This window comes from Acanthochromis polyacanthus, chromosome 7 (assembly GCF_021347895.1).
Source record: "Acanthochromis polyacanthus isolate Apoly-LR-REF ecotype Palm Island chromosome 7, KAUST_Apoly_ChrSc, whole genome shotgun sequence".
Lineage (NCBI taxonomy): Eukaryota > Metazoa > Chordata > Actinopteri > Pomacentridae > Acanthochromis > Acanthochromis polyacanthus.
In genome coordinates this window covers 309,317-330,255 of record NC_067119.1, presented here as the reverse complement: position 1 = coordinate 330,255, position 20,939 = coordinate 309,317, and the positions used below count along the sequence as shown (strand labels likewise).

The 20,939-nt window shown below is 43.9% G+C and overlaps 1 protein-coding gene and 1 long non-coding RNA gene across 3 annotated transcripts in view; one reads left to right on the top strand and one right to left on the bottom strand.

Moving 5' to 3' along the window:
- The window catches only part of ntng2a (netrin g2a), a 32,831-nt gene extending 13,599 nt beyond the window's left edge, over positions 1-19,232 (bottom strand). Inside the window, 4 exon segments of the mRNA XM_051951019.1 lie at positions 3,004-3,262; positions 15,093-15,516; positions 17,220-17,373; positions 18,524-19,232. Coding sequence (XP_051806979.1) covers positions 3,004-3,262; positions 15,093-15,311 — 478 coding nt within the window. The 5' untranslated portion in view covers positions 15,312-15,516; positions 17,220-17,373; positions 18,524-19,232.
- LOC127534816 (uncharacterized) lies at positions 3,165-15,182 on the top strand. 2 transcript variants are annotated; one of them, XR_007943389.1, is made up of 9 exons: positions 3,165-3,288; positions 3,778-11,594; positions 11,689-13,287; positions 13,728-14,107; positions 14,178-14,257; positions 14,318-14,337; positions 14,478-14,537; positions 14,608-14,827; positions 15,058-15,182. It is a non-coding gene; the product is annotated as an uncharacterized LOC127534816 (long non-coding RNA). The 2 variants fall into 2 exon arrangements; XR_007943388.1 differs by lacking the exon at positions 3,165-3,288 and having other exon boundaries at positions 10,527-11,594; positions 14,608-14,657; positions 15,068-15,166.
- Positions 19,233-20,939: the final 1,707 nt, after the last annotated feature.

Here is a 20,939-nt window from a genome sequence, read left to right as displayed (position 1 = left end):
AAGTAAACAGAGTACTGTGTAAAGTAATCAGAGTACTGTGTAAACAGAGCACTGTGTAAAGTAATCAGAGCACTGTGTAAAGTAAACAGAGCACTGTGTAAAGTAAACAGAGTACTGTGTAAAGTAATCAGAGTACTGTGTAAACAGAGCACTGTGTAAAGTAATCAGAGTACTGTGTAAACAGCACTGTGTAAAGTAAACAGAGTACTGTGTAAAGTAATCAGAGTACTGTGTAAACAGAGCACTGTGTAAAGTAAACAGAGCACTGTGTAAAGTAAACAGAGCACTGTGTAAAGTAAACAGAGCACTGTGTAAAGTAATCAGAGTACTGTGTAAACAGAGCACTGTGTAAAGTAAACAGAGCACTGTGTAAAGTAAACAGAGCACTGTGTAAAGTAATCAGAGCACTGTGTAAAGTAAACAGAGCACTGTGTAAAGTAATCAGAGTACTGTGTAAACAGCACTGTGTAAAGTAAACAGAGCACTGTGTAAAGTAATCAGAGTACTGTGTAAAGTAATCAGAGTACTGTGTAAACAGAGCACTGTGTAAAGTAATCAGAGTACTGTGTAAACAGAGCACTGTGTAAAGTAAACAGAGCACTGTGTAAAGTAAACAGAGCACTGTGTAAAGTAAACAGAGTACTGTGTAAACAGCACTGTGTAAAGTAAACAGAGTACTGTGTAAAGTAAACAGAGTACTGTGTAAACAGCACTGTGTAAAGTAAACAGAGCACTGTGTAAAGTAAACAGAGCACTGTGTAAAGTAAACAGAGCACTGTGTAAAGTAAACAGAGTACTGTGTAAAGTAAACAGAGTACTGTGTAAACAGAGCACTGTGTAAAGTAAACAGAGCACTGTGTAAAGTAAACAGAGCACTGTGTAAAGTAATCAGAGCACTGTGTAAAGTAAACAGAGCACTGTGTAAAGTAATCAGAGTACTGTGTAAAGTAAACAGAGTACTGTGTAAAGTAATCAGAGTACTGTGTAAACAGAGCACTGTGTAAAGTAATCAGAGCACTGTGTAAAGTAAACAGAGCACTGTGTAAAGTAAACAGAGTACTGTGTAAAGTAATCAGAGTACTGTGTAAACAGAGCACTGTGTAAAGTAAACAGAGCACTGTGTAAAGTAATCAGAGTACTGTGTAAACAGCACTGTGTAAAGTAAACAGAGCACTGTGTAAAGTAATCAGAGTACTGTGTAAACAGAGCACTGTGTAAAGTAATCAGAGTACTGTGTAAACAGAGCACTGTGTAAAGTAATCAGAGTACTGTGTAAACAGAGCACTGTGTAAAGTAATCAGAGTACTGTGTAAAGTAATCAGAGTACTGTGTAAACAGAGCACTGTGTAAAGTAATCAGAGTACTGTGTAAACAGAGCACTGTGTAAAGTAAACAGAGCACTGTGTAAAGTAAACAGAGCACTGTGTAAAGTAAACAGAGCACTGTGTAAAGTAAACAGAGCACTGTGTAAACAGAGCACTATGTAAAGTAAACAGAGTACTGTGTAAAGTAATCATGCTCTTGCTTCCTCACAGTTGGATTATTGCAATATCCTTTTATCAGGTCTGTGTAGCAACTGTGTGGTGGAAAAGTATAGAAGTATAGTTAAAGACTGCAAAATACCTAACTAGTATAAAGTATGTCTATGTAAACTAACACAGCTGTAATAGAGGTGATAGGCTAGTGAACAGAAGATCTAGTTTCGACTCTAGGAGAGAGTTGACAGGACACTGAATGCCTTTGATGGTACAGTTATTATTTTGGTTTTAGTAAAGTGCAAGGAAATAAAGTGCAAAATATTTACAGTGAGCAATTTGAATAGACAATGTGAATGGCCATTCAAAAATACCAGCGCTTCATATTTTTCATATTCATCAGGAGCAACCAACAACAATCAATAAATGCACAACATTTAGAGCATTAGAAAATCGAGTCCATAGTCCATCCGTAAAGTACAAAACTTTGTGACAACAAAAAAAACCCAGTCCACACTCTAGGCCACCCAAAGTTTTCAGAACCCACATCTGGGTTGCAATTGTTTGTCCAGGGGGGAGGGGATTTAGAAGAGTTTGTAAAAGAGAAGTTTGGCACTTATGAGGTTTATGTGGCAGTGGCTAATTAGCCGTGGAGAGAGTTTTTGTGGGCTACAGAGCCCCCTACCGGCCCGGTGGAGGGATCGCGATCGAAGCGGTTGCCAATTCCTTAGGTTCGAGGCTTCTTTTTACCTTGCCATCTGAAAACCCTGGCCAGTTCCCAGTCTAATCACCACCCAAACGCCTATTTCAACGCAGATAGGGTCATAGTAGAGGGAATCTGTAGCCCTGAACTCGTGTTCCTTGTCCCACGGCTGCGGCTGGAATGACGGGCAGCGCCATATTAAAGACTAGTCGGCTGCGTCAAGTCACGTGAGCGTGTGACGTCATTGAAAGGAGAGCACCGATTGGCTAATAGCCCCATGACAGTTACCCCCACAAAACCTAAAAAATAACACAAAATTTGGAGAGACAAAATATGTGAGGGAGAGAGAAAGGCGAGAGAGAGACTAATACAGTTTTTTTTTTACTTGGGTTACATCTGGAAATGAGGAGCCTTCATGGTGTGCAGACGTTCCAGAACACAGCAGCTCATGTTCTTACCAGAACAAGTAAATATGAGCGTACTACTCCAGTGCTGTCCTCTCTGCATTGGCTAGCTGTTCATGTTAGAGCAGACTTTAAGGTGCTGCTACTAACCTAGAAAATTGTAAATGGAACTGCCCCATCTGATCTATCCAGCCTGCTTTTCTAACATTGTTTTATTCTTTTAATATTTATATATTTTATGAATTTTCTAAGTTTTTCCTAACATTGTTTAATTCTTTTAATATTTATATATTTTATGAATTATTCTAATTTATTCTAACATTATTTTATTCTTTTATTTTTGTCAGACTGAAATAAAACCACAGATGGTATATTTGGGGTTTCTGTGAAGCCCCGCCCTCCCTCCCCAGCAGCCAATCACCTTTGTCCAGGGATTTCTCCAGCACCATGCTGGTTGGTCGGCCGTACTCAAAGGTGACCACGATGTCGTCCACCACCTCCAGGCTCTTGTTCCATGACAGGGTGATGTTGGCCAACAGGGGCTCAGGATACCTGGACCAGGTGACCGTCTGCCAGTAGGTGATGAGCCCGCCCCTCTCCCTGTCGCCCATCAGCTGAGGAGGGTGAGACAGGTCGGGGCTGGAGGCGTCGCATTCGTCGCTGCATAGATACGGGTTCTCCTGAGGAAACACAGGTGGACACACAGGTGAGGGGGTTCTGTGGGTTTTATCGCTATAATGCAGCAGGTAGGAGGGGGTGGAGTATTTCAGTTTTCAGTAAAATACTTGAGCAAACCTTCTTCAAATAAGTCACTGCATAAAAACAAGCTGTAAGACCAGAACCAGTCTGGTTCTAAATAGGATCCCTCCACCAGACTGGACCCCCATCAGTACCGGTCTGGTTCTAAACTGAGTTGAAATGAAACACGATGCAGCTGAAGCAGTCATCACAAGAGTTGGGTTAGCTCTGCCGCCTTGCAGCTAGAAGATCCCCGGTTCACGTTCCGGCCTTCCATGGCTCTTCCTGCATGGAGTCTCCATGTTCTCCTGTACATGTGTGGCTTTTCTCCAGGTTCTCCAGCTTCCTCCCACAGTCCACTAACATGCTGAGGTTAATTGGTGATTCTAAATTGTACACTGTAGGTGTGAATGTTTGTCTCTATGTGTAGCCCTGTGATATGCTGTTACCTGTCCAGGTGTCCCCTGCCTTCACCGTCAGTCAGCTGGGATAGACTCCACCCCCCAGGACCCTGACGAGGATTAAGGTGTGTAGATGATGGATGGACAGTCTGGCTGGAGTCCCCATGGACCCCAAATGATTTTTCTATACAAACACCACAAACCTGGTTGGAATTGGATGAGCTCTGGTTTATGTGACGGCAGCTCTGTGGGAGACGACTACCTACAAGGACTGAAAATCCAACTTACAGCTAAAAAAATATGGCAACTTATATGCCCCTGGAGTCCACAGAGCCCTCAGGGGTACTGATGAGAGTTGGTTGTGTAGTTGGTTGTGTGAAGTCGTCATGACAACCAGCTTCCTGTGAAGAGTGGGGCTAACATGCGGAGTGACGGATTACTGCTAATCTGAGAGATCCCAGAGAGATTCAGCTGCTGCCAACTGTCACCCTGCAGACACTCCTTAGTGTGAAGCAGCTAACCAGCTCTAACCAGCTCTAACCAATCACAGAAAGCTAGAAACTGGCTTGTGTCTTCAGCTTCACTCTGCTGCCAGACATGTTGATCTGGTTTTAATGGTTTTAATCACACTAAAGTTGTCCTGCGGCCGTGAAGCTGAATGTTTAGTTCTGGTAGGAAACAGAACTTTAGTCCTGCTGGAGCTTCTAGAAGATTCATGAAGCTGCTGTGGGATCTACCTCCCAGTTTTGCTTTCACTGTCTTCTCCTTCTTCTTCAGCAGCTGTTTGAGCTCTAAAACTTTAATATTATGATCAGAGTTTCCTCAAACGTCGATTTGAGTGCAGAGATCTTCAGTTTACTGTCAGAGGAACCAGGAACTATCCACAGTGAAGGAGCTGGAATCAGATACTTTAGACAGTTTTTATTGAAAGTGGCTGATCGGGATGGTTAGATGTTTGATGGATGATCAGGATGGTTAGATGTTTGATGGATGATCAGGGTGGTTAGATGTTTGAGGGATGGTTAGATGATTGATGGATGATCAGGATGGTTAGATGCTTGAGGGATGGTTAGATGCTTGATGGATTATCAGGGTGGTTAGATGTTTGATGGATGATCAGGGTGGTTAGATGCTTGAGGGATGGTTAGATGCTTGATGGATTATCAGGGTGGTTAGATGCTTGATGGATGATCAGGGTGGTTACATGTTTGGATGATCAGGATGGTTAGATGTTTGATGGATGATCAGGGTGGTTAGATGTTTGATGGATGATCAGGGTGGTTAGATGTTTGATGGATGATCAGGGTGGTTAGATGTTTGATGGGTGATCAGGGTGGTTAGATGTTTGATGGATGATCAGGGTGGTTAGATGTTTGATGGGTGATCAGGGTGGTTAGATGCTTGATGGATGATCACGATGGTTAGATGTTTGATGGGTGATCAGGGTGGTTAGATGCTTGATGGATGATCACGATGGTTAGATGCTTGAGGGATGGTTAGATGCTTGATGGATTATCAGGGTGGTTAGATGCTTGATGGATGATCAGGGTGGTTACATGTTTGGATGATCAGGATGGTTAGATGTTTGATGGATGATCAGGGTGGTTAGATGTTTGATGGATGATCAGGGTGGTTAGATGTTTGATGGATGATCAGGGTGGTTAGATTTTTGATGGGTGATCAGGGTGGTTAGATGTTTGATGGGTGATCAGGGTGGTTAGATGTTTGATGGATGATCAGGGTGGTTAGATGTTTGATGGATGATCAGGGTGGTTAGATTTTTGATGGGTGATCAGGATGGTTAGATGTTTGATGGATGATCAGGGTGGTTAGATGTTTGATGGATGATCAGGGTGGTTAGATGTTTGATGGATGATCAGGGTGGTTAGATTTTTGATGGGTGATCAGGGTGGTTAGATGTTTGATGGGTGATCAGGGTGGTTAGATGCTTGATGGATGATCACGATGGTTAGATGCTTGAGGGATGGTTAGATGCTTGATGGATTATCAGGGTGGTTAGATGTTTGGATGATCAGGATGGTTAGATGCTTGATGGATGATCACGATGGTTAGATGCTTGAGGGATGGTTAGATGCTTGATGGATGATCACGATGGTTAGATGCTTGAGGGATGGTTAGATGCTTGATGGATGATCAGGGTGGTTACATGTTTGGATGATCAGGATGGTTAGATGTTTGATGGATGATCAGGGTGGTTAGATGTTTGATGGATGATCAGGGTGGTTAGATGTTTGATGGATGATCAGGGTGGTTAGATTTTTGATGGGTGATCAGGGTGGTTAGATAACAGATGGCTGATCAAGGTGGTTAGATGTTTGATGGATGATCAGGGTGGTTAGATGTTTGATGGATGATCAGGGTGGTTAGATGTTTGATGGGTGATCAGGGTGGTTAGATGTTTGATGGATGATCAGGGTGGTTAGATGTTTGATGGATGATCAGGGTGGTTAGATGTTTGATGGGTGATCAGGGTGGTTAGATGTTTGATGGATGATCAGGGTGGTTAGATGCTTGATGGATGATCACGATGGTTAGATGCTTGAGGGATGGTTAGATGCTTGATGGATGATCAGGGTGGTTACATGTTTGGATGATCAGGATGGTTAGATGTTTGATGGATGATCAGGGTGGTTAGATGTTTGATGGATGATCAGGGTGGTTAGATGTTTGATGGATGATCAGGGTGGTTAGATTTTTGATGGGTGATCAGGGTGGTTAGATGTTTGATGGATGATCAGGGTGGTTAGATGCTTGATGGATGATCACGATGGTTAGATGCTTGAGGGATGATCACGATGGTTAGATGCTTGATGGATGATCAGGGTGGTTAGATGTTTGATGGATGATCACGATGGTTAGATGCTTGATGGATGATCAGGGTGGTTAGATGTTTGATGGGTGATCAGGGTGGTTAGATAACAGATGGCTGATCAAGGTGGTTAGATGTTTGATGGATGATCAGGGTGGTTAGATGTTTGATGGATGATCAGGGTGGTTAGATGTTTGATGGGTGATCAGGGTGGTTAGATGTTTGATGGATGATCAGGGTGGTTAGATGCTTGATGGATGATCACGATGGTTAGATGCTTGAGGGATGGTTAGATGCTTGATGGATTATCAGGGTGGTTAGATGTTTGGATGATCAGGATGGTTAGATGCTTGATGGATGATCACGATGGTTAGATGCTTGAGGGATGGTTAGATGCTTGATGGATGATCACGATGGTTAGATGCTTGAGGGATGGTTAGATGCTTGATGGATGATCAGGGTGGTTACATGTTTGGATGATCAGGATGGTTAGATGTTTGATGGATGATCAGGGTGGTTAGATGTTTGATGGATGATCAGGGTGGTTAGATGTTTGATGGATGATCAGGGTGGTTAGATTTTTGATGGGTGATCAGGGTGGTTAGATGCTTGATGGATGATCAGGGTGGTTAGATGTTTGATGGGTGATCAGGGTGGTTAGATAACAGATGGCTGATCAAGGTGGTTAGATGTTTGATGGATTATCAGGGTGGTTAGATGTTTGATGGATGATCAGGGTGGTTAGATGTTTGATGGGTGATCAGGGTGGTTAGATGTTTGATGGATGATCAGGGTGGTTAGATGCTTGATGGATGATCACGATGGTTAGATGCTTGATGGGTGATCAGGGTGGTTAGATGCTTGATGGATGATCACGATGGTTAGATGTTTGATGGGTGATCAGGGTGGTTAGATAACAGATGGCTGATCAAGGTGGTTAGATGCTTGATGGATGATCAGGGTGGTTAGATGTTTGATGGGTGATCAGGGTGGTTAGATGTTTGATGGATGATCAGGGTGGTTAGATGTTTGATGGATGATCAGGGTGGTTAGATGCTTGATGGATGATCAGGGTGGTTAGATGTTTGATGGATGATCAGGGTGGTTAGATGCTTGATGGATGATCAGGGTGGTTAGATGCTTGATGGATGATCAGGGTGATTAGATAACAGATGGATGATCAGGGTGGTTAGATGCTTGATGGATGATCAGGGTGATTAGATAACAGATGGATGATCAGGGTGGTTAGATGCTTGATGGATGATCAGGATGGTTAGTGGTTACATGATTGATGGCAGCTCTATCTCACAGCAGTGGGTGATCATTAACTGAATAATCAGGTCCCTAACAAGGGTCCCTGAGGAACTCCCACTGTGAGCTCCATGCTGCCATACGAAGGAACATGAAAGAGCAACATCAGGAGCAAAAAGTCACCTCCACTCTAGAAACAGAACAGTTTAATTAGCTATTGATAGGTTGATGGAGGACAGCTATCCGTCCATCTGAAGCCAAAAGAATCCTGAGGATCCAGGTCTTCTGCTGGAGATCATGGTGAACCTCCCATCAGATTCCTCCTCTTCTATTTTCTTTACAGGAAGCAACCTGATGGAACGTTCTGCTGCAGGTTTGGATGCAGCCTACTTGGTTGTTTTGGTGAAGATCTACAAAGAATGTATCCCAAGCTGCGCTGCCTAAATGTTCTTGTGTGTTTGGTTCTGGAAGGGTTCCAGGGTGTTCATGTTGGGCCCAAAGACCCAGGTGGAAACCATTCGGGTAGCAGAGGAAGCTACCTGTGTTCTGGTCAGCAGAACGCTCCCAGAGCGACTGGTAGAGATGGCTGTGGACCAAGTCCCTACGGTGATAGATCCAGAATAGCACCAAACCTCCTGGTGGATCTGGACAGCTCCACTGTTGGGCTCCGTCTGTCTCTGATCTGGGATGGTCTGAAGGTCTGGAGGTCTGAAGGTCAGGCGTCTTTCATGGTTTGTGGTGTTTCCTTCTGCAGAGCACCAGGTGAAGGTCATATCTTGTGGAACTGAAGTTTCCTCCGTCACTATTTCACAGACACTCAGTCAAATGATCCTGTTTTTAGCTCTGCCCACAACAACTGTGATTGGTTTAACACAAAGAAGTCAGAGCTGATGTTTCCTGATAGGATGAGAATGACTGGATTCAGTTTAAATCACCATGGAGACGACACAAACATTCAGCAGCTTCCTGTTGTTGGTGGTGGTCTGTTGTTGGTCTGTTGTTGTATTGTTGGTGTGTTGTTGGTCTGTTTTTCTGTTGTTGGTCTGTTGTGTTGATGGTCGATTGTTGTGTTGTTGGTCTGTTGCTGGTCTGTTGTGTTGATGGTCGATTGTTGTGTTGGTCTGTTGTTGTTGTGTTGTTGGTCTATTGTTGTGTTGTTGGTCTGTTGTGTTGTTGGTCTGTTTTTGTGTTGATGGTCTGTTGTTGTGTTGATGGTCTGTTGTTGTGTTGATGGCGTGTTTTTGTGTTGTTGGTCTGTTGTGTTGTTGGTCTGTTGTTGTGTTGTTGGTCTGTTGTGTTGTTGGTCTGTTTTGTGTTGATGGTCTGTTGTTGTGTTGATGGTCTGTTGTTGTGTTGATGGCGTGTTTTTGTGTTGTTGGTCTGTTGTGTTGATGGTCTGTTGTTGTGTTGTTGGTCTGTTGTGTTGTTGGTCTGTTGTGTTGTTGGTCTGTTGTATTGATGGTCTGTTGTGTTGTTGGTCTGTTGTTGTGTTGATGGTCTGCTGTCTTGTTGGTCTGTTGTTGTGTTGTTGGTCTGTTGTTGTGTTGTTGGTCTGTTGTTGTGTTGTTTGCCTGTTGTTGTGCTGATGGTCTGTTGTTGTGTTGTTGGTCTGTTGTTGTGTTGATGGTCTGTTGTGTTGTTGGTCTGTTGTTGTGTTGTTGGTCTGTTGTTGTGTTGATGGTCTGTTGTTGTGTTGATGGTCTGTCACCATGGCGATGACACAAACATTAAACAGCTTCCTGTTGTTGTTGGTGGTTTGTTGTTGTATTGTTGGTATGTTGTTGGTCTGTTGTTGTGTTGTTGGTCTGTTGTGGTGATGGTCGATTGTTGTATTGTTGGTCTGTTGCTGGTCTGTTGTGTTTATGGCCAATTGTTGTGTTGTTGGTCTGTTGTTGTGTTGTTGTGCTGTTGTTGTGTTGTGTTGTTGTGTTGTTGTGTTGATGTGTTGATGTGTTGATGTCTGTTGTGTTGATGGTCTGTTGTTGCGTTGATGGTCTGTTGTTGTGTTGTTGGTCTGTTGTTGGTCTGTTGTGTTGATGGTCTGTTGTTGTGTTGTTGTGTTGATGGTCTGTTGTTGTGTTGTTGATCTGTTGTGGTGTTGTTTTGATGGTCTGGGGGGTATTCCACGAAGCTGGCTTAGGTCTAAGCCTGGCTTATTTCGGTCAGCTTCGCTAACTTTAGTGAGAGTTTAGTTCCACCAACAAGGCTTAGGGCTAGCCTGGCTTGGTAACCATGGTAACTCAGCCAGAGCGACAAGCCTGGTCCGGGGCAGGCTAACAGTCAAGCTTACTTTAGCCCCATGTCAGAGAAGGTTCTGACGAGCTTCAGAAAGACGCCTGTGAACCGCATGTTACACATTAAATTCATCTTGATCTGTAATCAATGATGTTCTTGTTCGGTGACATACATTGAGACCTTTTTTAAAAAAATTTTTTTAAATAATGCCAGAATAACCGTGAATCAAACTATATCATATTACACTACACATTTTGTCACAGTGTGTAACTGTGGCTCAGTGGTTAGAGCGTAGTTAAGTAGATTAAATGTGGTTTTACTTTTCATTGTGCCGTGGTTTGAATCCATCAGCGGTAAATACTTGGAAATATCTGATTTTCTTTCTTCTTTCACCCTCAAAGTTCAGTCAACACGTAACAGGAACAGGCACAGATTGTGTTAAAATAAGCAGGACACAACAGCACAGTTTTCCATAAAGAATACCTTCCTTTTACCAGCGGTCCAATCTGATCATGATGATGATCCAAAGGTGAGGCCAAATGATGAGAGAACTATTTAGTGTACAGCTCATTTGTGTCTTCTCCCTTATTTAAATGTAGGGCACAGTAGCACTATCATCTCTAATAAAAATGACATCTCCTCTGTAGGCCTACATGTTTTTTTCTGCTTTTTCATTCAAAGTTTGAGTGTTTGATGAAACATCTCCACATGAAGTTGCCCCTTTTTTCCAAAGTATTCCTCCTTTGGTTTTAGGTGTTACCTGCTGCTTTATTCATCTATGGTGGATATATATTTGTCACATCAAGAACATGGATTACGCCTACCAGAGTAAAAAGTGAAAACCACCATCACATTACACAAAACCAGGCTGTAGCCTCTTTCTCTCATATATATATATGTTTATACACACATAAAAAATGTCTTCAGTGGGTTTTGAAAAGCTTTATTTCATCAGATTGATCTCCTCTGGGCCACAGTAGTGTGACAAACTTCAGGGTGAGGAAAAAAAAGTCATCAACCACTGCAGCTGTGGGTTATCCCTAATCAGTGTCAAAAACTTGCCCTCTGAAAATTAAATATTCAGACGTGTGCGTGTACGCTCAGACTAAGGGATTCATTAAAAAGAAAATAAACACTTACGCATTTAAACGGTCGGCAATGCTTTGCCAGGCAGCGTCTCCAGCTTTATTTATCAACCGTGTTGCCTTTTCTTGTGATAATCTCCCTGTAGTCCTCGTACAGCTCCAAAGAGAAAGTGTCCGCTCTGTTTTTAGACATAATATCATCATTTCGACGATCGACACGTCGGGGCTTTTTATCTCCCCGGACGCGCGCTCAGCCGCAGCTTGGATCAGCCTGGCTTGAATAAGCGTCTCTGAAAAACAGCTGAGCCTCGTTCGTGGAACTACTTGCAGCTGAGATTAAAGTTGCCGCTTGTTCAAGCCACGCTTACCGGCGTAAGCCCAGCCTGTTTTAGCCAGCTTCATGGAATACCCCCTGTTGTGTCGTTGTGTTGTTGGTCTGTTGTTGTGTTGATGGTCTGTTGTTGTGTTGATGGTCTGTTGTGTTGTTGGTCTATTGTTGTGTTGATGGTCTGTTGTGTCGTGTTGTTGGTCTGTTGTTGCGTTAATGGTCTGTTGTTGTGTTGAAGGTCTGTCACCATGGAGATGACGCAAACATTAAGCAGCTTCCTGTTGTTGTTGGTGGTCTGTTGTTGATCTGTTGTTGTATTGTTGGTATGTTCTTGGTCTGTTGTGTTGATGGTCGATTGTTGTGTTGTTGGTCTGTTGCTGGTCTGTTGTGTTGATGGTCGATTGTTGTGTTCTTGGTCTGTTGTGTTGATGGTCTGTTGTTGTGTTGATGGTCTGTTGTGTTGATGGTCTGTTTTTGTATTGTTGGTCTGTTGTGTTGATGGTTTGTTGTTGGGCTGTTGATGGTCTGTTGTTGTGTTGTTGGTCTGTTGTGTTGATGGTCTGTTGTCGTGTTGATGGTCTGTTTTGTATTGTTGGTATGTTGTTGGTCTGTTGTTGTGTTGTTGGTCTGTTCTTGGTCTGTTGTGTTGATGGTCAATTGTTGTGTTGCTGGTCTGTTGTGTTGATGGTCGATTGTTGTGTTGTTGGTCTGTTGTGTTGATGGTCTGTTGTTGTGTTGTTGGGCTGTTGATGGTCTGTTGTTGTGTTGTTGGTCTGTTGTGTTGATGGTCTGTTGTTGTGTTGTTGGTCTGTTGTGTTGATGGTCTGTTGTTGTGTTGTTGGTCTGTTGTGTTGTTGGTCTGTTGTGTTGATGGTCTGTTGTTGTGTTGTTGGTTTGTTGTTGGGCTGTTGATGGTCTGTTGTTGTGTTGTTGGGCTGTTGATGGTCTGTTGTTGTGTTGTTGGTCTGTTGTGTTGATGGTCTGTTGTGTTGATGGTCTGTTTTTGTATTGTTGGTCTGTTGTTGTGTTGATGGTTTGTTGTTGTGTTGATGGTCTGTTGTTGTGTTGTTGGTCTGTTGATGGTCTGTTGTTGTGTTGTTGTTTTGATGGTCTGTTGTTGTGTTTTTGTTGTTGTGTTGTGTTGATGGTCTGTTGTTGGTGTTTAGTTGTGTTGATGGTCTGTTGTTGTGTTGTTGGTGTTTAGTTGTGTTGTTGTGTTGATGGTCTGTTGTTGTGTTGATGGTGTGTTGTTGTGTTGTGTTGTTGGTTGGTTGGACTGCATTAGTTCTGTGTAGACTCACATGTCAACTTGTAGTTTTTGCTTCGTTCCATTCATCAATAATTCAGGTTCCCAATGGACCAATTATATGCAGCAGAACTGTGTGGTGTCCAACCTGTGGCTCAGGGCCCTGCAGGAGGTCACTGACAGCAGGTCTTCTTCTTTTTACTGACAGACAAAAATACATTCCAGCTCCAAGTCTGAATACATTTAATCAGCTGTCAGATTATTTTCAGTTTATGAAATGCACTTTATTTCAACTGAAACTCATTAAAGCATCTGTAAGATATGTTTGCTCATGAATTAAAATCTAAACTAAAATTCCTCCTTCAGGAAGAATGAGAGGCTGAAGTCAGGAGTTTAGTCAGTCATTGTTTCCCCAGCAGCCTGAAGACGTTCATGAAGGACATGCTTCAGCTTTTATTTTGAAAAAAATACTTTAACTTTGACAAAAATCACAGTTTTGTACATTTAAAATGAAACCTTAAGAGTTCAGCTGTGTGGCCAGGCTTGTCTAGATGTGTCTAGGTGTGTTCAGGTGCGTTCAGGTGTGTTCAGGTATGTCCAGGCTTGTCTAGATGTGTTCAGGTGTGTTCAGTTGTGTCTAAGTGTTCTCAGGTGTGTTCAGGTGCATTCAGGTGTATTCAGGTGTGCTCAGGTGTGTCCAGGCTTGTCTAGATGTGTCCAAGTGTGTTCAGGTGTGTTCAGGTTCGTTCAGGTGTGTTCATTTGTATTCAGGTGTGTCCCGGCATGTCTAGATGTGTTCAGGTGCGTTCAGGTGTGTCCAGGTGCATTCAGGTGTGTCCAGGCTTGTGTAGGTGTGTTCAGGTGTGTCTAGATGGGTTCAGGTGTGTCCAGGTGTGTTCAGGTGTGTTCAGGTGTGTCTAGATGGGTTCAGGTGTGTTCAGGTATGTCCAGGCTTGTCTAGATGTGTTCAGGTGTGTTCAGTTGTGTCTAAGTGTGCTCAGGTGTGTTCAGGTGCATTCAGGTGTGTTCAGGTGTGTCTCGGTGTGTTCAGGTGTGTTCAGGTGTGTCCAGGCTTGTCTAGATGTGTCCAAGTGTGTTCAGGTGTGTTCAGGTTCGTTCAGGTGTGTTCAGGCTTGTCTAGATGTGTCCAGGTGTATCTGGGTGTGTTCAGGTGTGTTCAGGTGCATTCATTTGTATTCAGGTGTGTCCCGGCATGTCTAGATGTGTTCAGGTGCGTTCAGGTGTGTCCAGGCTTGTCTAGGTGTGTTCAGGTGTGTCTAGATGGGTTCAGGTGTGTTTAGGTGTGTTCAGGTGTGTCTTGATCTTTCCAAGTGTTTTCAGGTGTGTCTTAGTGTGTCCAGGTGTGTCCAGGTGTGTTCAGGTGTGTCTAGATGTTTCCAGGTGTGTTCAGGTGTGTCTAGGTGTGTCCAAGTGTTTTCAGGTGTCTCTTGATGTTTCCAAGTGTGTTCAGGTGTGTTCAGGTGTGTCCAGGCTTGTCTAGGTGTGTTCAGGTGTTTTCATTTGTGTCCAGGTGTGTTCAGATATGTTTAGGTGTGTCTAGGTGTGTTCAGGTGTGTCCAGGTGTGTTCAGGTGTGTCCAGGTGTGTTCAGGTGTGTCTAGGTGTGTCTAGGTGTGTTCAGGTGTGTCTTGGTGTGTCCAAGTGTGTTCAGGTGTGTCTTGGTGTGTCCAAGTGTGTTCAGGTGTGTCTAGGTGTGTCCAAGTGTGTTCAGGTGTGTCAAGGTGTGTTCAGGTGTGTCTAGGTGTGTCCAAGTGTGTTCAGGTGTGTCCAGGTGTGTTCAGGTGTGTCTAGGTGTGTTCAGGTGTGTCTTGGTGTGTCCAAGTGTGTTCAGGTGTGTCTAGGTGTGTCCAAGTGTGTTCAGGTGTGTCAAGGTGTGTTCAGGTGTGTCTAGGTGTGTCCAAGTGTGTTCAGGTGTGTCCAGGTGTGTTCAGGTGTGTCAAGGTGTGTTCAGGTGTGTCTAGGTGTGTCCAAGTGTGTTCAGGTGTGTCCAGGTGTGTTCAGGTGTGTCTAGGTGTGTTCAGGTGTGTCTAGGTGTGTCCAAGTGTGTCTAGGTGTGTTCAGGTGTGTTCAGGTGTGTCCAAGTGTGTTCAGGTGTGTCAAGGTGTGTTCAGGTGTGTTCAGGTGTGTCTAGGTGTGTCCAAGTGTGTCTAGGTGTGTTCAGGTGTGTCTAGGTGTGTCCAAGTGTGTTCAGGTGTGTCCAGGTGTGTTCAGGTGTGTCCAGGTGTGTTCAGGTGTGTCTAGGTGTGTCCAAGTGTGTCTAGGTGTGTTCAGGTGTGTCTAGGTGTGTCCAAGTGTGTTCAGGTGTGTCCAAGTGTGTTCAGGTGTGTCAAGGCGTGTTCAGGTGTGTCTAGGTGTTTATCTGTGTCTCAGACTGACCAGTGTGCAGAATCTCTCAGGTGGGTTTCCACAGGTGATCCCAGGGGGGTCCACTCTGATCTGCATCCCCTCCTTCATGTTGGTGTGTGGCGGCTGACAGGCATAAAACTCCCATCCTGGCCCTGCCTCCGAGCTGCGCAGAGACCGACAGACGTCCAGCTGGCTGCTGGCCGGCGGCAAGAAGACGAGGAGGACGAAGACGATCAGGCGGACAGACATGGTGGACAGTCAGACAGAAGCGAAGGTCAACTCCCACATCTTTACAGGTTCAGCTCTGCCAGTCCTTCAGACAGGTGGCTGCCACGGTAACCAGCCGCTCGTTGTGCTAATGTCAACTCGAGTTGAGACCAGGCGGTCGTTCACACCTGAGTTTGTCCTTTCAGTCATCAGCTGTCAATCATCGAATGTGCCGCCCGCCTGAGACCTGAAAAAAAAAACAATAAAACAGAAACTAAAACTCTGGACAAACCTGCAGGAGGAACCTTGAAACACCAGTTTACATTCAATCTGTTCAAAAATACAGACAACTACACCAAGTCCACAGTTCCTGAGGTTCTATAGGTTCCTCCTTCAGTCCTCCTCGTGGAGGAACCAGAGTCCATTTCTGCTCACATCTTCTCACATCTCCTCTGTGTTCTTCAGCTGCTCTCTGCTGGAGGGGTTGTGTTCCTCTACCTTTCTCTGGAGAAGACCTCAGAGGTTCTGCTGGCTTCAGGACTCACACTGTCCAGGTCCTGGTTCCACCTGGTTCTAGAAGAGAAGCTCTGGTGTGATGTTGTTCTTTGGATGTTCTCCTCATGACTGGATGGAGAAAGTAGTTCACTGTCTGTGGAGTCATTTTAGGAGCTCTGACTATGACTCCTTCTAGACCTCCTGATTAGTGGTACTATGACTCCTTCTAAACCTGTCTTGATAAAGTATTTGTCACTGATTATTGATCAGAGGAAGTACTTTGCTGTAGAAGTAATCTGATTACTGTGGGGGATACAGGCTAGAATGAGTGGCAGGTGATATTACTCAGAGCTGGAGTCTCTGCTGTACCTCAGAAGTACAAAACTCAGTAAAAGTACTTAGAGTTCTTCAAAGATCAGGTGCTGAATCTGTAAACAGGTAGATGATGTTCAGTGCAGCTCCACACAGGTAACATGTCTGTCTGTCTCTCTAGCTGCCTGTCTACCTGTCTGTCTCTCTGTCTGTGTTTGTTTGTGTCTGCTGACAGAGTTTATTAAACTGAGACTCTGAGGGCTGCTTCTGTCGCTTCTCTTTATTAAAATGTTTCTGCTGCTCAGCCTCCACAGCAACCCTCTGCTAACATTCTGCTAACGTTCTGCTAACGTTCTGCTAATGTTCTGCTGCTCAGCCTCCACAGCAACCCTCTGCTAACGTTCTGCTAACGTTCTGCTGCTCAGCCTCCACAGCAACCCTCTGCTAACATTCTGCTAACATTCTGCTAACGTTCTGTTAACGTTCTGCTGCTCAGCCTCCACAGCAAGCATTCGCGCTAAATTTGCGCGAATGTTGTGATAACGTTCTGCTAACATTCTACTAACTTTTTGACAACATTCTGCTATCGTTCTGATAATGTTCTACTAACATCCTGCTAACTTTCTGACAACATTCTGTTAAGGCTCTGAGAACATTCTGCTTCCATTGTGCTGACGTTCTAGCCTAGCCGCGCTAGACAACCCACGGCAACGAATTTAATTCTCTGCCAGGGTGGGTCTAGTTACCCTCCATAAGGCTCGAGGCTGGATTCTCCTAAAACTGGCCGGACCAATCAGCATGAAGTGTAGAGTCAGAAGGCGGGCGTAACTAAGTGACGACAGAGGCGTGACGATTCTGACAGAAACAACCGGAAACAATAAACAGTTATCTTTAGACTCGGCTTTGGCCACAGCCCTTAAAGATTTGAAGCTAAAATTCAACTTGAAAGATAAACAAAGGACGGCACTGAAGTGTTTCATTGAGAAGAAAGACGTATTTGGACTTATGCCGACGGGATATGGCAAATCCTTAATATACCAGTTGGCTCCGCTGGTTGGGAAGCTAATGGGACTTAGCCACAATCCGCCGGTGCTCTAGGAACTACATCAGCCTATTCGTTGTGCTGATTGGTTGTATACCTACCCAATTGCTGCAGAGGGATTTGATAGACAACCTTTTAGCCCGCCTCCCTCCCTGTCGAGAGTTCCTAGACCCTTGTGTCTTCAGAGCTGGGTCTTGCGTGGCTAGGCTAGAGGGGTTCTGTATGTGGTATGATACATTACTTCTGCTGACCAGCCTGAGGAGACAGAGGAAAGCAGACTGAGACACAAAGAGACACACTGAGACAGATTGAGACACACTGAGACACAAAGAGACACTGAGACACACTGAGACACAAAGACACACTGAGACACAAAGACACACTGAGACACAAAGAGACACTGAGACACAAAGAGACACTGAGACACAAAGACACACACTGAGACACAAAGAGACACTGAGACACAAAGACACACTGAGACACAAAGACACACACTGAGACACAAAGAGACACTGAGACACAAAGACACACACTGAGACACAAAGAGACACTGAGACACAAAGACACACACTGAGACACAAAGAGACACTGAGACACAAAGAGACACTGAGACACAAAGACACACACTGAGACACAAAGAGACACAAAGACACACACTGAGACACTGAGACACAAAGAGACACACTGAGACACAAAGACACACACTGAGACACAAAGACACACACTGAGACACACTGAGACACAAAGACACACAAAGACACACACTGAGACACAAAGAGACACTGAGACACAAAGACACACACTGAGACACAAAGACACACTGAGACACAAAGACACACTGAGACACAAAGACACACACTGAGACACAAAGACACACACTGAGACACAAAGACACACAAAGACACACACTGAGACACAAAGACACACAAAGACACACACTGAGACACAAAGACACACACTGAGACACAAAGACACACACTGAGACACAAAGACACACACTGAGACACACTGAGACACAAAGACACACACTGAGACACACTGAGACACACTGAGACACAAAGACACACACTGAGACACACTGAGACACAAAGACACACACTGAGACACACTGAGACACACTGAGACACAAAGACACACAAAGACACAAAGACACACACTGAGACACAAAGAAACACTGAGACACAAAGACACACACTGAGACACAAAGACACACACTGAGACACAAAGAAACACTGAGACACAAAGACACACACTGAGACACAAAGACACACACTGAGACACACTGAGACACACACTGAGACACAAAGACACACACTGAGACACAAAGACACACACTGAGACACACTGACAGTGTCTTCTTGTCTGTGTGAACTGACCTGAACTAAGTCATTCAGTGTAAACTCACCTGTCCATATGATTCTGTCCACCTGTCTTTGTGTCTTCAAGTGGGTTCTGGGTAATCTGATTACTGAGGAGCTCAAACATTCAGTCTCTGCTTCTTCTTCACTTTAATCCCATAAATCCTCGTGCTTATGGTCCTCTTCTGTCAGAGCTACGTTGGTTCTGAGCTCAAACTCCACTGACTGGAAAATAATCTACCTGATTTACCTCCTCCTCCTCCTCCTCCTCCTCCTCCTCCTCCTCCTCCTCCTCTTTCCCTCCGTCCACAGGAACCCTACCTCTCTCTCCATTTCTAGTTTTTATTAATATTATTATTGTTATTGTACATACATATATGTGTGTGTGTGTGTGTGTGTGTGTGTGTGTGTGTGTGTGTGTGTGTGTGTGTGTGTGTGTGTGTGTATGTGTGGTCAGGTGCTGGCTATACTTGTGGGGACCAAATGTCCCCACAACTGTAGGAAAACCGAAAACAATGTCACTTGTGGGGACCTCATTTTGGTCCCCACAAGTTTAAACAGTGTTTTCTTGGCCATGTTGTTGTGACTGAAAAAAGTAAAAGTGCAAAAACGTTTATTTAGGGTTAGACATTGTTTTGGTCTGGGTTAAGGTTAGGGTTAGATATGAATGGGAGTCAATGGTAAGTCCCCACAATGATAGGAATACACTGTGTGTGTGTGTGTGTGTGTGTGTGTGTGTGTGTGTGTGTGTGTGTGTGTGTGTGTGTGTGTGTAACAATAATAATATTAACTAGAAAAGCACTCGGAGAGCGCAGACCTCCGCCAGGCCGTCTGTCTGTCTGTTAACAGCATAACTCAAAAAGTCATGGACGGATTTTCACCAAATTTTTACAGAATGTCTGGAAGAGCAAGAGTACAATGGCTCTCAGACTGCAGGCTTACTTGTGGCTTACTTGTGGCCATCTCTCTCAATTGTACAGAGTCCTTCAAAAAAATCCTGGATCCAGACGGTGATCCAGATCACCTCCAAAATCCAATCGATTGTTACTTTTGCTCTTCCAGACATTCTGTAAAAATTTGGTGAAAATCCATCCATGACTTTTTGAGTTATGCTGTTAACAGACAGACAGACAGACAAACAAACTCTGATGATTACATAACCTCCTGGCTGAGGTAATAATAACTAGAAAAGCACTCAGAGAGCGCAGTCCTCCTCCAAGGCTGCTCAGCTGACATATAATTTCCGATGGAAGAAATAAGATAGATAAGATAAGATAATCCTTTATATGAAATATTTAATAGAAAAAAGGCACACGTTATGTACGGATATCGAATCACGTGTAAATTACTCTTATACAGGTCTGTTGATCAGTTCATCACTTCTGGCAAGCCTTTGTTTGGGTAGTGTTAAAATAACCGTTCCCTCCAGGCTTCTGTTTTGAAAACACATTTTTAATGTTATGGGATTTTATTTTTTCACCATTCCCGCAGCACAGGAAGTGTTTATCTAAGAAGATGGTTTCTTAACATGATGCTGCCGAAAAGTCCGAAAATTCACTTAAAGATGAAAGAAAACGGTTCCATGTTGCTGTGTATAAAGGATGTGTCTGAACTTAGAAACAGCTGGAATGGAGACCAGCTCTGACAGTGTTTCTGAAGAAAGGAGTGAAGGACAGAAAGGTGGATTTGTGTTCAAACTAAGGCTGATGGCTGGCTTTGTGAAACATCAGGAGCTTCACCACTGTCTAGCTGAGGTTTGCTACATACATGACCTAAATATGTAGCGGGACTCAGAAACACCTCACAGTTTAGTCATTTGTTCCTTGTATGATTTCTAACTGATTAATCACAGTCACTTTGTAGTAGGATGGCAATCATGTGATCCTCAGCAGGTAACTGACACCGTGACCAAATCTATTGGTCCCCAAGGATCAATTTTAGGTCCCATTCTTTTTAATCTTTATATGCTTCTTCTTGGGGACGTCATCAGGAGACACAGCATCAGTTTCCATAGCTACGCTGTTGATACACAGCTGTACATCGCCGTGTCTCCTGATGACACAGGGCCAATAGATACCCTTTTAAAGTGTATTTTAGACATTAAGTCATGGATGGCAGCGAACTTCTTACAGCTCAACCAGGACAAAACTGAGGTTTTAGTTTTAGGTCCTGAAGGTCAGCGAGAGACTTTTATCTAAATTACAAGATTTTAAACTAGCACAATCTGTAAAAAACCTGGGCGTTATTTTTGACTCTGAGCTGAATTTTATCCCACATATTAAACAGATAACAAAAATAGGTTTTTACCATCTTAAGAACAAAGCCAGAGTCTGCCTGTTTCTCACTCAGGCCAGCAGGAGGTGCTAATGCGTGCTTTTATCTCTTCTCATTTAGACTATTGTAATGCCCTGCTCTCTGGTCTTCCCGAAAAGAGTATTTTTAATCTACAGTTACTGCAAAACT